Source organism: Eubalaena glacialis, chromosome 2, assembly GCF_028564815.1.
Source record: "Eubalaena glacialis isolate mEubGla1 chromosome 2, mEubGla1.1.hap2.+ XY, whole genome shotgun sequence".
NCBI classification, from domain to species: Eukaryota; Metazoa; Chordata; class Mammalia; order Artiodactyla; family Balaenidae; genus Eubalaena; species Eubalaena glacialis.
The window spans coordinates 19,064,665-19,086,894 of NC_083717.1; the positions used below are offsets into that span (position 1 = coordinate 19,064,665).

The 22,230-nt window shown below is 44.4% G+C and overlaps 1 protein-coding gene across 1 annotated transcript in view; it reads left to right on the plus strand.

The window, feature by feature from the left end:
- Positions 1-22,230, plus strand: part of CCNY (cyclin Y) — a 122,185-nt gene that overhangs the window by 86,830 nt on the left and 13,125 nt on the right. The window contains exons 2-5 of the mRNA XM_061179156.1: positions 3,006-3,080; positions 9,933-9,967; positions 15,107-15,207; positions 20,940-20,975. Of these exons, the coding sequence (XP_061035139.1) occupies positions 3,006-3,080; positions 9,933-9,967; positions 15,107-15,207; positions 20,940-20,975 (247 nt within the window). The remainder of the gene's footprint in view (positions 1-3,005; positions 3,081-9,932; positions 9,968-15,106; positions 15,208-20,939; positions 20,976-22,230) is intronic.

Consider the following 22,230-nt stretch of genomic DNA (forward strand, 5'->3'; position numbering starts at 1 on the left):
GCAATTCAGAAGCATCCCTGAGCCAACGGGGAGCACCGCCTTCCTCGGAATGTGCTCCAGTTCAGTTTGTTGTGCCCGATCCCTGACTCTGCACCGTGGGGAATTATTTCTTCATGGCTAAAGTAGCGGTTTGTCATGACTTCAGAGTGTAAGTTTGAGTGACACAGCAGGTTTATTTTGCTTGGCTTGTGAGAAGGCTGCCTTTTCCCATTTTTGTTCCCCTCAAAGTTGGAGTTCCCTTGCCAAAGCACACACTGTGAATAACTTTCTGTATCTCTCTTCAAGGTCTGGGGCTGCTCCCTGTCTTAGGAAATGCCTGGCAGTTCCTTGTACCTTTGTTTGGTGCCATTTTGCATATCTAAGTCAGGCTAGGGAATCCGGCGTCTGTGGCTGGCCCTCCTTCACAGCAGGGGCGCCCTGAGCACTCTGTCCCTTCAGGCCTGGCCTGCAGGAACTTGGGAACTTGGCCTGTTGGCTTGCACCTGGGCGTAGGGTTTACTGTGCGCGCCACAGTTATGGAATATGAATCTGCTTAGGATTGGAGAAAATGCACACCAACTTGCTGTTAAATCCTTTTTTAAGTAATGTCCTGGCAGCTCATGAGATGTTGCCCCCTAACAAGTGTAAACATTTGGATGTGCTTTCACATAAAATTTAACTGATGATCTGTTTCCCTCAGCAACATTGCATTGCCCTGTGTCCAGAAACAAGTCCTTGATTTTTCTCTTTGTGGAAACTTCCTGGTTATCTCATCCAGGATCTAGATCCTAAAACTTAAATTCCAGGGAGAACTTGGAAGCCAGCTTTAGGGGCTTCTGGATTTCCCTCTGCATCAGCCTCTACCTCCCTTCTGTTTCAGGCTCCAGTCCTTTTGGGGCACTGGGGATCTGAGCAAGGTCTGGCCTAACAGGGACGGTGGGGAAACTCTGGACTTGCCGCTGGAGACCACAGCTCCCAACCCACGTTCTGTTATCACCCCGCTCGACACTTAGCTCTCTTGGCCTCACTCGCCTCATCTGTGACATCACGTCAAGCCCAGAGCTTGAAGACTCCTCTGAACTCTTCCTGACTTGCTCTGTATCACTGAATGGGTAGAAATGATAGCTGGCCTGTCACCCATGCAGGAAACCACCCGGGACATGAGCGAGCGTTCTGGTCAGGCTCCTCACAAAGACTCATTTTTACCAGAAATTTCTGGCCTAACTTTATCTAGTACAAAGGGAAGCAAGTTTGAAAAATTAAGTGTTTCCTCTTATCTTTCTCCTTCCATCAAAATCCATTAATGCCTTCAACTGTGAAACCACTATATATAACTTTAATACTTGTTACAGAAGAAGGACCAGATAATTAAAATAGCGTTTGCGATTCAGGTGTTGCTTTCCTCAAGCCCCCAGCGGGAGGTGAGCAGCTGTAGTGCAGCAGGCCATCGGCTGATGTAGGAAGAGGCCTCACCTCAGAGGTCTGCTGAGGGGTCTCTGTGACAGGTGTTGCCTCCAGGATACATGTGGCCATCCTTGTTTTTTCTTTCCTCTTATCTTTGACTGGGTTAGCTATTAAACTAAGGATAGATACCATCTGGTTTTATTGGTGTTGATTAGATTTCTTTGCAAATTTACTGAAATAATGGAACTCAAAATAGTTTTCATTCTGATGTTGGAAGCTGATTTGAAGACCATTCTGACTTTCCGTTTTTAAAAAAAATACATTTATTTATTTATTTTATTTTTGGCTGTGTTGGGTCTTGGTTGCTGCGCGTGGGCATTTCTCCAGTTGCGGCGAGCAGGGGCTACTCTTCATTGCGGTGCGCGGGCTTCTCATTGCAGTGGCTTCTCTTGTTGCAGAGCACGGGCTCTAGGTGCGCAGGCTTCAGTAGTTGCGGCACGCGGGCTCAGTAGTTGTGGCTCGTGGGCTCTAGAGCACAGGCTCAGTAGTTGTAGTGCACAGGCTTAGTTGCTCTGCGGCTTGTGGGATCTTCTCAGACCAGGGCGTGAACCCGTGTCCCCTGCATTGGCAGGCAGATTCTTAACCACTGCACCACCAGGGAAGTCCCTCCATTATTTTTGATCTTCTCTCTTCCCTCCTCTAACTTTATTCTTTTGTTTTGCTTAACCATTCTTTCCCTGTGGAATCTTTTTTCTTTTAATTGGAAGAACTCTTCTGTGATCGGATTCTAATTGTTTATACTGGACTGACAAGCCTGTAGCCCTTGGAGACTGTTCTAAGGCAGGATTACAGAGCCACATGCCAGTGGGGGAAGAAGGGGTGCGAAGTGAGGCAGAGGGTGAGGACTGGGCGCTTGGGGGCGCTGGGGTCTCAGGTCCTGCCAGTTGTGACTGCTGTGGTGGGGCCCGGTGTTGCCAGTGATCTGAGTTTTTAAGAGAAGCTGGAAACACAGACCTTCTTTTTTCCTTTGTGGTATGTGTTTGAAATGTAAAAATCATTATCTATTGGCTCATATTTTTTACAAAGGAAAGAAAATGAATGGGTCAAACAAAACTTACATCCATGGCCCAGATTATGCCCACAGATGGCCAACTTGAGCTTTTGCTCTAAAGGATTAAGTTTTCAGAAAAGGACAGTCTTAATTAAGCAGAGTGTGTAGATGCCGATTTGGCTTAGGTATCCTGTTTTAGTCACTTTAACAAGGAAATATCACTCGCTTAACTGTGGGTTTAGAGGAGTCAGTTGTAGCACATAACTCTCCTTAATTACGTGTTAGGACTTTGTCCTGCTATTCTGTAGTATGCTGGGTGCAGAGCAGACTTTTAAAAAGAAAATGGAGTTTTCGGCTAATAGATCTCCAGCCAAGTGTCTAATTTTTATGTGTGACTTTCTCAAGTTTCTAAATAGCAGTGTTCTCAGCTGAACCTAGAAGAGTCTGTTAGCACAGTAACTGTTGGTTTTGTCCAGAATCCTTGAATGTATTAGTAATTTAAGATTGAAAATCTTGACTCCCTTTAGTTATCAGATGGATATTCATATATTTTCTTTTTCTTTCTTTAAAGATTTCAACATGGAATTCAATCCTTCAGACCATCCTCGGGCCAGCACAATATTCCTCAGTAAATCTCAGACAGACGGTAGGTTACTGATATATTTATGCTTCTTTCTTTTTTTTTAAAGACGGCTTATGTTGGTAACTAGCCTGTCTTGATTTCCCACTAGATGTGATTCTCAGGATAAAAATAGAATTCCCTTTAGTGACCCCTAAGGATATTGTTTGGTGGTGGTTCCCTTGGGGTTTCTTTATTTTATAGTTATGTTTTTAGAATTTACTATTTGAAGCAACTGTCCTCATTTTGCCAATCAGCTGGATTAGTTCTAAGTAGTTTCTACCCCGAGAGTCAGAAATTTTCCTTTAAAAGTTGATCTTTGCGTAAATTCTCTAAAGATCAGAAGTATTAGTATGTAAAAGAAGGCATAATATAACCCTAAATTAAAGTGCCATTGTCTCTGTTGTGTCATTTGAGAGCCAAATTGAGCCTGTACACTAGGGGTAGATGTTTTCTTTCTGTCAAACTCCTGCTAACCGATTTGTTCTGTGGCATGGAATTTCTTCTGGGGGATTTTCCACTCTTTTCAGCCCTTGGCTAATCTCACTGTAAAGGAGAGATAAAACACACAGTATGGTGAACACAGTCTCTCAGTTGGATTCCTGTAGAAAAGAGTAGCGTAAGGGGACTTCCCTGGTGGCGCAGTGGTTAAGAATCCGCCTGCCAGTGCAGGGGACACGGGTTCGATCCCTGGTCCGGGAAGATCCCACATGCCGCGGAGCAACTAAGCCCATGCGCCACAACTACTGAGCCCGTGCGCCTAGAGCCCGTGCTCCGCAACAAGAGAAGCCACCGCAAGGAGAAGCCTGAGCACCACAACTAGAGAAAGCCTTTGCACAGCAATGAAGACCCAACGCAGCCAAAAATAAATAAATAAATACAAAAGAATAGCGGGAGGGATTTGTTAAATGATGATACAGTGATGAAGATGTTATATTACAGTGCTGGAGCCCTAGTGATTCTAGCCCTGACTCTTTTGGCAAATTGCTAAGCTCTAATTTTGACAGAGTCCTAAACTGACTAAAAAATAAACATATTTACGACAGTAAGTTCATTTATAAAAACTGATAACTCCTCAGTTATGGTTAGGTGACAACTTTGATGCAGTATAATGCTGATATAATATTGGCGCTCTTTAATTAAGCAGGCCACTGACTTGATTTGAGAGAATTTGGTGCATTTATTAAAAAAACAGTGTTTCCAAGAGTGAGAATAAATCGTCGTAGGTATCAAATACTTGTGAAATAAGTTTAGAACGTACTGGGTAAAAACAAAACAAGACATTTTTTCTTCACCTGGTGAAGTGGGAGCCCATTGGGAGGGGTAAGGTATTGCCAGGCAGGAAAGTGGCAATGGGGTGAGGGTTTGGGACAATGAAAAATGGGCATCAGAAGCGATTTTTTGCGCTGAGTGTAGTGCTGTGAAAACAAGTTACATGACTGGCATACTTTCAGATTTGGTTCTTGCTTCCTGTGAATTTAGGGTACAGACCAACATCAGTCAGAAACTTTTCTACCTAGATTTGTGTGGAATGGCATTAGAGCCTCTAAGTAGATGACACATATCTTGGTTGCCACGGGGAGAGGGATGGCAGGATTCTCCGACCTAACAGCATCTCCAGGTGTGAGTCAGGGACTTGTAGCTTCCCCTTCACCTCTGCTCTACCTCTCGTCCCCTTCCTCTCCTGTCTGGATCATCAGGGTATCAGTGACTCTGATCCTTCTGTTTTTTGCTTCAGTTTCTCAAATGCTGGCTCTTTCCTTTCAGTGTAAACCTACTTGAGTCTCACAGGTTAAAAACAAGAAAAGGAAAAATAACTGACGCCGTCTCCCACCTGCTGAGTGAAAGCTCTGGTGCCGCCTTCTCCTTCTCTTTCCCTTTGCTTTCCCACTGGTCTCCTCCTCCCTCCCCCCCATTCTGTGGTGTGACCGCTGAGGCTGCCGAGGACACGGCCTCCGGTGGCTCCCGCTCTCGTGTGGCATTTGCTCACACAGGCCAGATTGCTGAAGACAAGTCCAGCTAATGAACACTTGCTTTATAGATGATGAAAAGAAATAGGTTTTTTAAAATAGGTAAATTTGGTAAGTTTAAAGAGTTCATTCTTTGGTGAGTTGATCACAGAGAATTGGCTATTTGGAAATGGGTCCTGAGAAACCCCCTGTTTCTTTAAGGTGCTTCTCAGACATCTTAATCAGCTTCTCCATTTATCCCTCTGATGTTAGTGTTTTCTAGGGTTATGTGCTTTTACCCTCTTATCTTTTTGGCCTGCATACAGTTCCTTGCGGCTTCCATGTCAACTAGAATGTCCAGCCAGATTTTGCTCTGCAGTATTCAAAATCCGTCTGTCCAGCTGGCTGCTGGACATCTTTACACTGAAGGCTATTGGTTCCTCTAACTCAGTGTGTCCCAAACAGAACTTAGTAACTGGGGTTCACCTCCTGCCTTTCCCTCTCCCCAGGCCAGAGAAGGCTCTTCCCTCTTCTGGTGCTTGCCTGCTGGCCGTGGTGCTGGAGCCGACCATGCTCGTTTCTTCCAGCTCCGGGATCAGTGACAGCAGGCCAGGAGTTCGAAACAGCCATGATGGCAGTGTTTACAGCATGGAAATTGGCAAATGCTACAAGTCAGGGCATTCTTCTTCTTTTATTTAAAAGGCATCTGTTAAACATTTATCAGCCACCATTGCATCCAGGTTAATCGAAAGCGTATCAGTTTTTACCTCTTCAGTGTCTCCTTAATCTGACTACCCTTTGCCATGCCTGTTGCTGCCACCTCAGTCCAGACTCATAATTTCTCACTTAGATTCCTGCCACAGCCTCTGGCCTGGCCTTTGACCTTTTCCCTTCCTAGTCCTGTGTCTACGCTGCTGCTAGGTGAAGAGACTTTCTGTAAATCAGATCTGATTATGTCACTTCCTTGCTAAAACTTTTTTGTGGTTCCCCAGTTGCCTCGGTGTTAAACTCCAAACGGCTTAGCGTGATATACAGGCCGTTGGAGGTCCGTCCTCCGCCTTCGTTTCCAGTCTGTCTCCTTTTGCACTGTGTCCGCCACGCTGGATCACTTGCGGTACCCCCAGGGCGCCACTCGCCTCCTGCTCCTTTGCGTTTAGCTGGGTTTTCCCTTCTGTCTTCCACACAGCTCATCTCTTCAGTCTTCAAGGCTCATTTCTGCTATCACTTCCTCCGTGAAGGTGTTCTTGACCCCTCAGGCTAGATCAAGTGGTCCTGAGGGTAGCCTGTGAATAGTTTCTTCATATCTGAACCATATTGTGGTATTTAAAACTATTTCCTCATGTGTATCCCCAACGAGCTCCTGGAGGGAACGGAACGTGTGATATTGGATCTCAGTATCCCTTTGCCTTGCTCTGCCTGATACAGAGGATGTGTTCACCCTAGGTGGTTGAAAGGAGGAAAAGACAAAGCCAGGAGACGTTCTTGATTTGATTGTGATCTGTCTTCACTTGGGTAAACTTCCATTGCCATTGCAACACTCCCTCCACTTCCAGGAGTACTAGAGCAGTTAAAACCTGTGGGTTCCACGTGCTCCAGTTGTGCCCCCCTGACCCCAACCTTGGAAGAAGTGTTGTAATGTGAGCTTATAAGCACACATTTTCATTTGAATCTGGTGATCTCTTCTTGAGGTCGATGTGCTCCTTTGCAGTTTAGGATAGGCTTGCGGGTGGGAGACCATGGATGGGGCCATGGCAGTTATGCTGGGGCAGCTCCGCCCAGACCATGGCCTTCACAACTCTCTGCTCTGCAGACCCTCGTCCTCCTTCCTTCCCCAGCACTCGGCCTGGCAGCCAGGCTCTGCCTGCCACACTTCCTGCCGCCAGCTGTTCCGTGATTCTGCTTTAGATGTGCCTGCATTAAGTCATTAGGAGCTTCCTGGCTGCTAAGTTCCTTTTCCCTCTGAGTAGCAAAGAGATTTAGGCTGGGCTGACCGTGATCACAGAAGGCGTGCCTGATCAGACCTCCCCAGCTGGCTGAAGTTAGGGACGTCCGGTCCCAAGCCCAACGGACTGCTCTCTCGGTCATTTCCTCACACATGTGAGATGTCAGTGTGGACTTTCTTTGTATGCGAACCACTCAGCAAAGAAGGGACCAAGGGCTCCTTGTAGTGGGAGAGGAGGTGCCTGTGAGAGATTAGTCTGCTCAGCCTGGCCTTTTCGTGCTCTCATTTCTGATTGTGGGGGAGAATTGCAGTTGATTGTGTCTTTTCCTTTTCTATTCCATTTTAATTTGCTGTTTTCAAAGACATGAGAGCCTACTCTTAAGTATTAGGAGAAAACAGTCAAACTATATCTTTTTTTATTTTAATTAGTTTGGTTTTTAGAAAAGTTCTTTGCTTTAAGAAAGAAGTTGGACAAAAATGAAAACCTATCTGTGTGTGTGTGTGTGTGTGTGAATGTGTGATATGTGTGTTTTTCAGGAGTTCCTTGAAATATTTAAAGGAATAAAAACAACTTGTCCCTTGAATGACTTGAAGCCAAAGTAGAAAGACTAAAATTCAGAAATTAAAATATGAGCTCTGGTTTTCTTTGCACAGTCATTCAGAAACACTGACATTGAGAAAACGTTTTGTGGCCTTCCTTTGTTTGGGGTCCTGCTTTGGTTCCTGGCAGTGTTGAACTTCTGCATGATGAGAGGACCAGCCTTTTAGTTCTCCTTTAGTCAGACATTTGCAGGCAGCCAAACCCTGTGCCTGTGAGGGTCCCAGTTCTCTTTATCATGGTCCTGGGTGCCCTGTTTAGGTGCCTGTCTCTCTAGTTCCCCGTCAGTCACTCTGGGTGTCTCCCCACAGCTTCCCAGGTTCCACAGGGGATGCTTTTGCAGTGAGATATTGAAGAATCCATAGGAGCCCAAAGCTCTTATGCTGCTGATTTTCATGCTATAAACCATAGAAAATAACTTTTAAAAACTATGAACTCCCTTAAACATTTTTATGTTGACCATACCAATTTCTCATGCTATCAAAGGATGTAATTTCTGATGTAAACATTGGTATTTTAAAATAAAACTGTCCCCCTTTTAAAAAATGTTTCACATAAAATCTTAATACCATGGTGATTTGATGATCCACCGTCAGCAGTCATTTAAAAATGTACGATCACGCTCTTCTTTAGCAGGTGGAAATTTCATATCATTCCTTTCATCTTGAACTTGTATTTCCATGCCATTTTCTTCATAGAATTTTATCCTAATGTAATATATTTGATTTCTGAAACTCACTTGTCACACTATCATACTTCTATGAAAGTATGGATCTCACTTGAATTTAATTTTTATTTCTCATAATTATAAGTCTCTAAGTGTTATAAATAAATTCTGGATTGCGGTATCATTATTGTTAGTTCCCAGTTGATCAAAACCATACAAGCATTAAAATGTTAATGAATAACTATTAAACAGAAATGTGAAATAATTTTTGGAAAAACATTTCTTACTGAGATGTTTCTGTGGATGACTATTACATGTAGCTGGAATGAGGTGCTAGTCATCAGATCTTCTTGTTGTTATGGATGTGTAAGTGCTGAAGAGCTTTGTTTATACACATCAATAGATGGGGATGGAAGGAGTTTTGTTAATCACTAAATTCTTTCTACTCTACTTGGTTTATATGTCAAAAAACTCCAAGGGATTTATCGTCCCAAATGATTCCTAATAGCTGCAGTTCAGTCTTCAGTTTTGTTGACAGTAAGGAATTGGAGTCCACTTATTTGCCAAAGAGTTTCTCACCTGGTTGTAGGAGCTCCTCACTTTCGAGTTTCTGGGAAGTACACCTGAAAGGCTTTACCAGCCATGTGAATGACTGTTACTTGTACCCACTGCTCTTGTCATTTGGAGGCGCCTGGTCTAACCCGACGCGCTCGGGAGCGTGGGGAAGCACCAGCATTCATGCCGCCTCTAGAACAGCAGTGGGCCTCATCTCCTTGCCAGGCACAGGCAAGGAACTCAAATCCATGTTGAATGAAAGAACCCCACCTGCCCTTTTCCTCTCAACTAGTGTTCCTAGCTTCTCTTTTGATTTAAATATATCTCTGTCCTCTCCAGTGACCTGCTCATTACCTGTGTTGATTGATTAGTATATATTCTCAAAAGTAAGTCTTCAGGAAAGAAAATGCAAAACTCAATGTTACTATGTTGTCAAAAAGCTCCTCTGGGTTCCCTGTCCCCCTTCTACCTCTTTGGGGCTGAGGGGCCCCCATTTTGAGAAACACTGGGATCTGGGGTACGGAAGGCTGGGTGCAGACCACACCTCGCCGACAGCAGCGTGAGAACAGCCTTTCAGAAGGGGCGGTGTTTTTGTTGTGAGTTTGATCAGCCTCCCTGAGCCACCAGGATGCTCTGGGCGGCCTCCGCAGAAGCCGGTTTTCCTCCCCAGCACCAGCACGGAGAGTAATTGGATTCCATGACCAATAATGCTTCCGACATACACTGTCCTGTATTTTAATGCTGTTACGGGTATTGTTGTTATCATATTTCACCCAAATAGTATGGACGTTTATGGGTCTGGTTGGGTTAGAAATAAATAGTCCTGTTATCTGTTGATCATCTTAAATTAGTGGATGCATGCAACTTCTATGAGATTTACTAGTGACTACTTTATTTAGTTCTTAGAAAGCCGTTACCCCTCAGTTAACTATGGCTGCAGTGATTTTGTTGGGTGCCATGTTGTCAGTGGGTTTAGGTTTTGCTCTGTTAGCTAGCCGAGGTCAGATCTGCATTTGTGCAGGTTGCATTTCTTATGTGTTAAGTTGAGCATCTGGGCACGTTGGTTGGTGGAAGGGTGGGACCTTGACGCAGAGGCCCGTCCTCAACAGCCTGCAAGGGGTTGGCACGCAGGCGAGTAACATTTCTGTTGCATCTTTTGTTTTCACAGTGAGAGAAAAACGCAAGAGTCTCTTCATTAACCATGTAAGTGGAGCTGTTTCCCTGTGTTCTTCATAATGACTGTCCAGTGCAGAGAGCTGCCATACTGTGTCTGTGATGGGGAAATGGTCCGTGAATCTTGTTCGCACATGGAAGAATGTGAAGAACGCTGCAGTGCACTCGTGCTCTGTGGGGTCTGTGACTGGACGAGCACGGCTTGGCACTTGTCCCCGGAGCCAGTGTTTGTCCAGAAGCCCCAGACAGCTGCCGTTCTGGGAAGATGTGTGTGGACGATACGGCAGCAGACCCCACACCGGTCCACGGGAGCACTTCTTTTACATTTCTAATCCTTCCCTCCTACCCGCTCCCCCAGGAGACTCGCTTGCTCTCCTAACACAGTCCCATTTGAATAAGCGTACAGTTGTTTTCCACGAGGCTGTCTGCCTCCACACACTCTTTCCTCTCCCTCATTGTTTATAGGTCCAGTGGAGTCTGCATGTTCTTTTGACGCTCTAAGAAAGGATAAATTTGACAACACTTTAATTTTTTAAAAATCCAGCTCTAGTCTTTTGGCCATTCTGAGCAACATCTCCCTGGCCTGCTGGCTAGGCGTCAGAGATACTTGATCTTTCTTCCTTGAGCAGCGGGTACAGCTGGCCTCCTTCCACCCCTGCCCCGTGGCGACCCTAACCTGCACCCCCAGGACTGTGGCGCCCGGCCACCAGGAGAGTTACAGCCACAGCCTCCTTGCCCTGTAGACTTCTGCCCCTTGGCGCGTTACCAAATAAGCGTGCTATTGATTCTCATATCGAAAACAAGATTGAAGTATTTGACTTCTCAGGGGGTTTTCTCAGGATTTCTAGACTGTCTGCATTTAAGTATTTGTAGATCTTGAAGTACTTGGCACTGAAGCTTTGTGCTAAACAGACGTAAAGCCATAATATTGTCTTTTTTGCCCTTTGAAAATCTGGACAAAATGCAGTTGGAAAGAAATTCATAGCCAGGCCCTTGCACTCACGGGGCTCCACGCTCGGCCCATAGGAGACTGGTGATGCCTTTGTGGGCAATGCCGGTATATATGTGCGTGAACCGTGTTCTAAGGGTCAAAGAGAAAGTCTGTAGTTTTTATCAGATTCTTAAAGCAATGGCCTCTTCCCTGGCCCTCTCAAGTTTTGAAGCATCAGTGTAAAGCATCTGTGAAATTACAAGCTATGTCTTAAGGAAAATATGCTGAAAATTACCATGCCCTTGCTGTATAAACCTGGACATAGAGCGTTGAGAGATTTGAAGAACTCCTTCTGTAAACCCTCACTCCCATTTCTTCGCCTGCTGGGTGCACTGGAGCACTTCCCCCCTCATTAGCAGGTCTGCTGAGGAGCCTGCAGACAAGGGGGAGGGTGGGGCGGAGACCACCTCTGCTGGTCACTGCAGCCCCTTTAAAGTGGGCTGGAGGGAGAGGCGGTTCTGAGGGTGGCTCGTGGGCAGAGCCGTGCCCTCCTCGTGCCAGTCTGCACATCTGTCTCACATGCTGTCGCGGACCTCACGCTTTGCGGTGCGCACAGTCCTGGTGACCTGCCCCACGCTGTGCATCCTGACTCAGAGTGTCCTCTCTCCCCTGTGAATCCTCTCACCTCCTGACACAAAAAGCGGAAGCACACAGTTGTTGGAATGTGCTCAGATGTGCTTATTCCTATAAAAGAAATCTCTGTGCTGCCTTATGTAACAGATGACCGGGTAGCAGCATGACCCTGCAGACCACATTACAGAGTAGCATTTCAGCTCTGCCCACGCCAGGAAGAGCCATTGGAATGTGCCGTTGCAACCAACTGAAATAGAATTTGAGTGAAATTACCTGCGGCTTCAATTAGGCTAATAAACCAGCTGTGCTTTTTAGGTTTTGAGACACTTGGGTGTCATAAGTTAGAGCAGTAGAGAAAAGATAAGTAGCAGTAGTAATAATCAGTACAGTCTGTTGAGTGTTTTACCACGTTTGTGCCAGGCTCTGTTCTAATTGGTTTAGTGTACTTGATAACCACGCCCGGGAGGTACTATTTATCACTCCCATTTTCCAGATGAGGAAAGTGAGGCACAAAGAATCAGCCAGATGAGCGGTGGAGCCAGCACTGGGGCCCAGGGGACTGGCTCCAGAGCTGCCCTCCCAGCTCTCGTCCTCTGTGCTTCTCAGATGGTCCCGCCAAGCCCCACCTGGACAGAAGTTGTTTAGCTTATTTATCTGAAGTCAGAGGGAACACTCTTTTCTGAATTTGGGCCCCAACTAAAATTTGTAATTTAATTTGTTGTTGAACTCTGGAATGACCGTTATTCTTTGCCCTTATTTATAAAACCTTCTTGGTTTTTATCTGCTTTATCGTGAGGGATGTTGTGTCTTTAATTTCTCCTTTAAGTGTCTGAAGAACCTGCTTAGTACATGTTGCTAAGATAATCTGCAGAGAGGCTGCTATTTGATAAAAAGCAGTGGCCATAGGTAAGCCATTTAAGGAGAGGTGAGGGAAGATGATCACGGCAGGGAAATAACTTCCACCAGGTGGAGAGAAACAAGGGTTTCTGGCTCCAGAAACACATGTTAGCCAGCAACACATGTTAGCAAGTGAAAGGAGCTGACTTTGGGAACAGTCTCCAGGGAGAAGGCAGTAGAGAAGGAACCCCTGGCTGGAAAAGAGGGGGCCTTTCCCTGGCTGTGAATTTGCTGAGAGAGACTTAAAAAGTAAAAGGAGGCTGCTTCTAAAAGAATTATTATAGATTTTAAAGCTTGAAACCATTTGAGGATAAACCCCTTGGGGGACTTTTAACAGTAAGCTGAGCTAGGGCAAATTATAAAGATTAATATTCTAATCAGCAACTATGTTTTAGATGTAATTAGATCAACAGTTACAGGAAAATTTAATACATTACAATAGAGATGCTTAGGTATTTTAGAAAGGCTTGTGTAAAGGGCCTTATTTAAAGTTTGTAGTTTATTTAAAATTTGCTGACGTTTTGGTTAGCTAATTAATGAATCTTTTAATTAAAATGTGAAAGTCTCTGATTATAAATTGTGGGTGGCATTGTAGGTGGCTGGGAGTCCGGAATCAGCCTCCTGAAACTTAGGGGAAACTCATGCCTTTTGCTTTGGCCTAATTTTTCTATGACATCCCCCTCCCCTTGACGACAGCATGCCTAAAGTGAATTGATCATTCTAAGTTAAAGGGAAAAAAAGAAGATATTAAAACAGAATGAATCAGGAGTTGAATGGCCAGCCTCCCTTACCCTCAGCAAAACAATCACAGTATTTGTATTAATATTGAGACAGGTGATAGCTGTAAAAACTTTGTGAAGGAATAAAGTAACTAGAGAGTGTTATTTATCAGTTAAGCAAGAGTCACATTGTTAGCTGGACTTGGAGCCAAAAGAATTTTGTTCAAGCCCTAGATCTACCACCTGATAAATGGGGGGCCTTGAAAAAGCCTTGACGTATTAGTTCTCCGATCTCGTAGAATGACTCCTGTCTACCTGTTCACATGGTAGACTGAACGGAAGGTGATCTGCAAACTGATTTTAGCAACAGCTGACTATGTTGATGTTATTGTTATTGCTCATTGGATTTATAGGTAAATTCTGAATACTTTTCCAAGTTCAATAGCAAAACTGATGAAAGTCGTTCCGGTGTTTTAAGTATGGATATAGTTTTTTCATGAGTATTAAGCCATAGAAGTCAAGGAATGAAGTGAGTGTGATCCAAGAACTGAAAGTTTAAAAACTGTAAACCTTGCTTTTGCCTCTTTGGGAGATTTGCTCTTTTTTTTTTTTTTTTTTTAATTAATTTATTTTTGGCTGCGTTGGGTCTTCGTTGCTGCACGCGGGTTTTCTCTAGTTGCGGCGAGCGGGGGCTACTCTTCCTTGCGGTGCACAGGCTTCTCATTGCGGTGGCTTCTCTAGTTGCGGAGCACGGGCTCTAGGCGCGCAGGCTTCAGTAGTTGTGGCTCATGGGCTCAGTAGTTGTGGCTCGCAGGCTCTAGAGCGCAGGCTCAGTAGTTGTGGCACACGGGCTTAGTTGCTCCGCGGCATGTGGGATCTTCCCGGACCAGGGCTTGAACCCGTGTCCCCTGCATTGGCAGACGGATTCTTAACCACTGCGCCGCCAGGGAAGTCCCAGGAAACCTTATTAAATAAGAAGTAAATGTTAAAAGTATCAAACAGGGCATTTGGTCTCTGATGGGCTTTAAAGCTCCCTTCATGTTCATAAACCATGGATACTGAGGGCTTCGTTGGGGTTGGGCAGGTGAGGCAGGCAGTGTTGTTATCCTTAAGGAATTATTTTTTTTGGTTGCTGAAGATGACACTTAGGTTGTCAACATAGCACCAGGCAAGTGGAGACTTGTTTGGATGATTTGATTTTTTTTTTTCTAACATGCTTTGAGCTAGAATTATCCAGATTGATGTCTACTAATCATACTGCCCACATAATTGCCAAAAATCTACTTACTATTCAATTAGATGTCATCCAAGTGTAATTTAAATTCTGTGTTCTTTAACAGTATATTTCAGAAGTAGTTCTTAGTTCTAAAGTTTTCCAAAGAGCTCAAAATTTATGTAGCTGTGAAAGAACCAGGCATGAGACTGCACAGGCACCCTACCTGAAGCTTATACATTAGTAGTATTTTCAAAAGCATTGGATTACTTTCACCTATTTTTATCTTCACCTCCTGAAATTCAAGATTAGGAGATTCTAAATGAACATAGGCTGCATTTTCCAGGGTCCCCAAATCGACTGTATCCCAAGAATAGAGAAAATGGGTGCAGTGGACTCTTGTCTTGATCCTGGTGCCTCAAACCAGGATGCCGCCTTCAGCGGGGGCTTTCATTGGTGTGATGAGCGCATACTTCTTGTTTCTCAGTGATTTTACGGACTCTGCTGCAACACACTTTGATGCTCGATTGCGAGAGTGTACTGTTCTGATGGAGGTTGGGGGCCAGGAGTGGTGGTGGTGACTTTTCTTTGTGGAAGAAGATGGAATTTCATTGTAGGAAGAAAGTGGGTTTGTACTGTTCTTGCTGGTAGTGTTAACATTTCTCGCCAAGACACTTTTCCTCTATAGGCTGGTCTCAAGGTGAAGGGGATGATGTTCCTTGGAAGAATTTTGAGCCCTGTTTAATTGTCCTTGTCTTGTTGCCATTGTTTTTTAGCATCCTCCAGGACAAATAGCAAGGAAATACAGCTCCTGCTCGACTATTTTCCTAGATGATAGCACAGTCAGTCAACCAAACCTCAAGTATACAATTAAATGGTGGGTATACACATTTTTCCTTAACTGAATGTCTTTTCTGTTCCTTAACCTGATGGCTAACTGGTTGGTTGTGGGGTCTGGGAGTGGTAAGACTGGGCAGGGGGAGGCCACTGACTATTCAAGAAGTCTTTTTAAAAAGTGATTTTGGGAGTTAAAATGTGGGGTGTTCAAGATATTTGTGTATATTACCATTTACATAAAAAGGCCAAAATTTTCAGTGATTTTAAATGTAGGTTAAAGCATATTTTTGATTCTTGTGCATACTTTCTACCTTCCCACTTCTTATTGAAGCCATCCTGGCGTTAAGTCTGCTAGTATTTTACCTTCAGAATGTAATGGGTCCCACTTTGACGTGGGGCTGCAGTAGAAAGCAGGCCTGGCACCGTGGACGTGTATTTGCCTGGAGCATGGAGAGTGGGGTTCTGACCTTGGCTGTCTCCCCAGCAGGGAGGGTGGGGTGAGCCCCTTCACTCTGGTCTCTTACTGTAAAATGGGGCTTAAGGGAGGAAAGGGGGGGCGGTCTTTGGATAAAATCTTTTCCCTTTGGGGATTCAGTTCTCTTATTTTCAAGGGGAAGGTGGGAGGGATGGAATGCTGGTTTTTCCTGAAATGTTCCCACTAGCATTGCGGTAGGAAGCCTTGATAGAGGTGCTGGGGTCTGTGGCCTTTGGCTCAGCTATGAAAAAAACTGGGATATTTTGCCTCTGTACTCATTTAAGAAGAGTCTACATTTAACAGCAGTCCACGTTAGCATGTGCGGTGAGCGTTTGCGTTTCTAAATAAGAAGCCTTCTTGTGTTCCAGTGGGCCAGGCTTCCAGGCCTCAGAGCCCTGTTCTGCGTGTGCCCACACATGGCAGTCAGGCCTGCCAAGCAGTGGGGACGGTGCCCCCTCCAGGCGGAAGGTGGGAGGTGGGCCCGCCTAGAGGGAGGCCGCCTTTTCCCTTATGGGTTGCTTGTTTCTAAGATCTAAACGGGAACGTAGCTTCTTCCCTCCTTCCGTTGGTGGTTGAGGGACCGGTGGGCATCACCCCACAGTGGGCGCTCACGGCTGGGAGCCCGCATGTGCCCTCGCTCCACCTCCCTGCCCTTGGCCGAGCTGCCGCACCCTGGGGCTGGGCTCTGTGCCGGGGTCTGGGAGGTGCTGGGGCGGGAAGCAGGAGCCTGGAGACCTGGCACCTGGCACCCGCTCGAGCCCTAGAGCCCCGCCTCCCTGGGGCCTGGGACCCTCCCTCCAGGACTGGTGGGAGCTCTGGGTTTCCAGGGGCTCGGACTCCATTGCTCAGCGCTTCACCTGGGGATGACTTCACACTGCCACTGGTTGTGACGCAGACACTCCGGGGCCCAGTAGGAGATCTGGGTGACAATTTGATATTTCAATGTGGAGTCTGGGAGGTGCAAGCTCCGCAGTCAAAAGTGTGGTCTGTGAATCAGTGGTTCCAGCTCGCCACACCCGCAAGGCCCCCAAGGGCTTAGAGCCCCACTGAGGCGTGACGTCTGGCCCGGAAGATCCAGGATCTGGAATGTCAACCCCTCCGGGAGATTCTCATAGGTGGCCAAGGCCGAGAACCCCTGGTGTCAGTGGACAACTGCCTTAGAGTTCCCTTGAAAGCTTAACCTGTGGTTAATACCGGGAGGAAAAGAAGCTGGACAGCTGGGCCAGTGATGATGGCTGAGTGCCGAGAGGAGGCGTCCAGTGTGGACGCTGTGGCTTCCCTGGTCCAGAGGATGCTTCTACACACCACCCGGATTTGAGATGCCTTCAGTCAGTCGCTTATTTGTTTTAAAATGTGCCTTTTTAAAAAATGTACATTTTGGACCTGGGAGCTGGGTAGGGTGGACCCTAGTTGTAGCAATACCATCAGAACCTTTCCCTGTAAATTCCTGTATGTCACACGTGACCTGGTTCTGGTCATTTTGAGGCGTTAGCTGGCCTAGGTAACTTCAGCCAGGGCCTTTGACAGCACGAGGGGAACAAATGTCACGAAGGGCAGGGAGACTGGAAGTCTGAATGCCCTCCTATTCTAAAATTCTGCCTAATCATATCCTACACCTGCCAAGGCCCTTGTGACCTCCTGCCCCAAGATGTTAAAATTGATACAAACTCATTAATCAGTAGTTAGCTTCCTGTGGGCAGAGCGAGCATTCGTGGGCTGAACTCGCCTCCTGATAACCACGTAGGACCTTTGAGAAAATGCTCCGGCTTCTAACAATAGCTTTCTAAGCTAATTTTAGAAGAAAACCCTTCTGGGGAGTGCCTTGGTGGCCTAGCGGTTAGGATTCCAGGCTTTCACTGCCGTGGCCCAGGTTCAATCCCTGGTTGTGGAACAGATCCTGCAAGCCACGTGATGCGGCGGGGGCGGGGGAGGGGGGGAAAGGTTACAAAAGAACCAAATGGAAATCCAGGAGTTCAAAAGTACTCTGAAATAAAATTCATATTAAAAAAAAAGAAAAAGAAAAGAAAACCCTTCTGTAAATTTGGGATTGCCAAAAGGAACAAACATTTACAGATTCTAGTTCAGGAATGGGTGGAGGGCCGAGAGCGGCTCTAACTGTCAAAGAGAAGCAGCAGCAGTGCGACACATTTGGGCACGATTCTGTGCTCGTTTTTTTCACAGGCATAATATCTTCTCTGAGAACTTGATTTTCCCATCGTTCCCCTGAAGGCCAATAGCTGTGGTATGAATTTAGAGTTTGCCACCCACCCCGTGCCCCTGTAACCGACCCAGGCCGCGAATCCTGTGTGAGCACAGGGGTGGTGCTCAGAGGACGGGGGGAGGGCGGGGAGGGCCGTTTGCAGCTGCGCACACCATCCACGGCCCTGGGCCTGAGGGTCGAGAGCAGCTTCGTACACCCGCCAGAACCCGGCACCTCTGACTTAGCTCTAGGTAAGAAGTACAGCAAGGGTAGTGCCCGCGGTCAGAAACATGTTCTGTTTTCCTGATCAAGAAAATAGCATTTCTTCATTCCCAGCTCCCCTTCCCTCCTGGCTCTGCAGCAAGGGCAGTTGAGCTAACCCTCTGGTCAGCCTGTCCTGGGTGACCTCACCGTTTTCTGAGGACGTGGCAGACTAAGCAGGCCTCCGAAGCTGGGCATTTGGAGTGAAGCCTGGGATTGATTCTGTTTTCAGCTGACTGTCCTTTGCCCCCGGCAGTCACTTCTTTCACAGTGGCCGACGGAACCGGCCTGTGGAGCTGGGCCCACACGGGCATCCTCAGCTTGGTTTTCTCACTTTCCGGGTGGGGTGTGATCTTGAGTGGACATTGGCCTACAGACTGGCACTGTGTTTTATGGAGGCCTGAGTCATGATAACGTCCAAGCTTGCTTTCAGCTCTGGAGATCTGGGAGACAGTAACCTTGGGGCCCTGAAGACCTTCACTCCATCTACAGAAGCCGGAAGACCTCTTGAGGTGGAATTATTCATAGGGCAACAACAATAATAATAATAACTTTTGCTTTAGAACTTTATATTTGAGATCATGCTTTTATACACTTCATTTGATTGTAATAACCACTCTGTGATGTGGGTTGAATTGTTGTAATTTTTTAGATGAGGAATTGAAGGCTCTGAGAGGTGGGTAAACTCTAATTGATGAAGGAGCCAGGTTTTAAACCCAGCTGGTCTGACTTCAGTGCAGTGGTGTTTTTCCTGTGACGTGCTCCCTCACAGGGGAAGCAGGGACCATATTTTTCTCAATCAATCAAAGCAATTAAAGTAATCACTATACCAAACCCAATCATATGAAACATTCAATTTAATCATCACAGCAGGACTGTTAAATGAATAAAACAGTAATTTCTTCCTTTTTTCCAGAGGCAACACTATAGAATGAAAGGGCATAAAACCATGATACAAGTTAGAAATCCCGGCATCTGTAGTGTCTCTACCTGAATTTTCTCATTTATAAAATAGAATCAGTAACATTTATTATTTCCCATTTCAGAGCTTTTAAGGTACGTGAAGGCACTTTGAAAACTGTACCATTATTTTTTAAACTTCTGAAGTCCCTTCACCCCACTTACAATTCCTTCATCAGCTTAGATGCTTTTCGAGATGTTAGGAGGAAGAGAATATATTACATTTGCTCAGGGATACTTTTAACACTTAGCTGAAATCATTCGAATTAATAGATCTGGAAAGAGAGACTTAGAAGGAGATGCTTTCTTTTGATAGAGTGAGATGAGCTATTGTCATGTTAAGTCGTGGATGAACATCTGAGCTACTCGGAGTCCAGTGTGCATGCCCAGGTCTCTAAGTGAGTGCCGCCGCTGCCGAGTGAGCTGAGGTGTCTGGGACCCAGCCCTCTACCTCCATGTTGGTGCCCTGGATGGCACTTTCTGTGCTCTGAGAACACAATCTGATGCAGCCAGTTAGCTGTGTTCTTAGAAGCTTAAGAAATAAATTTTGGCCTCCTCACTACATTTTAAAGTAAAACAAAAATTGTGGAAGGATCTAGACAGGTTGCAAAAGAGGAAATAATAAAAAAAAAAAGGGCAGTCAACACGAATAACCCTGCCAACTTGATAGGTGATCAAAGAAACTCAAATTGAAAACGGTTACACTTTTTAACCTATCCAGTTGGAGAACATTTTTCCAAAACATTCAAGGTGAGTGTTGGTGAAGGGGAGGTGAGACAGACACTGGTGGGGAAGTACACTGGTACAGCTTTTCTGCAAAGATACTGGGATGTATGTGTGGGGAGCCTTACAGTTATTAATGACCTTAGAGCAAGTAATTCCAAGTACAGGATGTTTTCTTATGGAAATAATATAGTCATAGGTCACACAAATATTTATCTGTGGGTATATTCATTATGGTGTTAATCATAATTGCAAAAATATTTAAATGTTCAATAGTACGGGGATAGTTAATAAATTATTCAACAGTGTAATGGAATATAGTCAGCCATTTAAAGTCATGTTTTTGAATAACATTTTAATGGTAAGAAAAATGTTAATGAGGATAAAAGTGGGATGCAAACCTGTTTGCTTTAGGTAGATACGAATAAATACCTCTATATCTTAAGCTGATAGTAATAATCTTTGGGCAGAGGAATTATTTTTCTGTATACTTTTTTTATTTTCCAAAAATTTCTTCCATCTGAATATAACACATTTCATAATCAGAAAAACATTATTTGAAGAAAATTCAGGGGATAGGAATGTCTTCATTAAATTCAGATCTTTTAAAATGTAAAATAAAATTTTAAGGTATTACAAATAAGAGTTACACTACCATTTCAGCAAATGAATGAATAAATTAGGCAGATTTCCAAGAGGTTATTGATTGAAAAGAAAAAATGGCAAACTACTGCGGGTAATAGTCACATTTTGCTGGTAGTTATAAAGAAACCACTGATTTTCTAAATAGCAGGTGCTGAGTTGGAGACTTCTAGAGGTGTTTAATTTCACCACCTATTTTTAACATAGTGCCTGTATTTTAAAGTGAGGAAAGCTTAAGATTTCAGATAGAAAGAGAAATTTGTTTCTGAGTATCACTTGAAGTTTTGGTGTTTCTGGAAAAGATTTAATAATTGCTCAAAATAAGTACCTGATTGATTTACTTTGAAGAATGCATTTTCTTAATCAGCATTCTGAATTAAATGGGGCTGTTCAGATGGGTCATTTTACTTTTACTTAAATTTTAAATATTTATGGTCAGACTGATGCCAGATAATATATAACATCTTGAATGTGCTTATGAAACATTGAATGCCTGCATTTTATTTTACAGTGTAGCTCTGGCAATATATTACCACATCAAAAACAGGTAGGTGGATTTTGATTAATTTTGTGCTAAAAAACATCACACATCATCTACTGTTATGTTTTTCCTATTACGTTCTAGTTGCCTCAGCCTTTGAGTTTTATATTCTTATCTCATTTTCATAGAATCTCTAAAGTTAGTACAATTTACCCACACTTCCTAGGTAAGTGCTGAACTGCTTCTGAGTCAGAGGAAGCCAAATGAAGCCAGCAAAACAGAACAAAGTTTCTTGACAATGTTCAGCCTCCTCTTGACTTTATTTTCTGTATAAGTTGCGTAAACATTCTGTCTGTTATAAAATATTTTAACAGTTTTCTGTGTGCAGCTTTAACATGAAAAAATGTTTAGTTTATAGTTTCAATTCAGTAGGAAAAGTTTTGTTGTAAATTTAGTCATAAACTATTTTAATGTAGTGGAAATTCTCTCTCTGATAGAAGTCTGGAGATCAGTTAATTTTAAAAGTCAGTTAAAACAGGGACTCATAGAAGAATCATTTAAAAATTTACCTTAAGCATTTTAATTCAACATAAAACATGTAAAAGTACACTCATTTGCCAGTTTTATGCAGCATCGAGGCTTCTGCTTTGAGCCTGGGGCATTGATTACTAAAGTGCTGTCCTTTTATAAACCGCACCTGTTTTGTGTGTATTTTTTGTTTGTTTTTGTAATCAATAGCGAGAAAACTTGTGACATCTGCTAAACAATGAGTGTAGAATCGTTTAGGTTTTGACCACACCTGATCTACAGCAAACTTGTTTTTAGTGATTTCCTTTTATTGGGTCTTGACGAAGCATCCTTCTTCGTTTTCATGCGAACAAATCCACTCTCGTTGCAGTCCTGTTTCACTGATTGATGTGACATTTACATGTGTTATATGAGTGTAGTAACAGTTCCGGGAACCAGCAAGGTCACCTTCTGGCTAGCATGGGTCTCCGCAGTGGGGGCCACAGCCCTGCAGTCTGTTTTACGAAGGGGACAAGGGAGAGTTGTGACAAGCAGTGAAGTGGAGGGTAGATGACAGAGCTTGTGATGGACAGGTTATGGGAAAACACAGCCATTGGAAGCAAACACCTGGAAAGGTATTCTGTGTAATGACCTTTCTCTGTAGTGTAACTGTGATTCATGGTTCATTATGGTGCTTGAGAAGTTTGGATTTACGAACTTACAAAATGTAGGATACTGGAACTTCGAACCTTGACCAGAATAACTTAGTGAGAGTGTAGATTTGTCTTGCTGCTTATTTCTATGATAGTAGTTC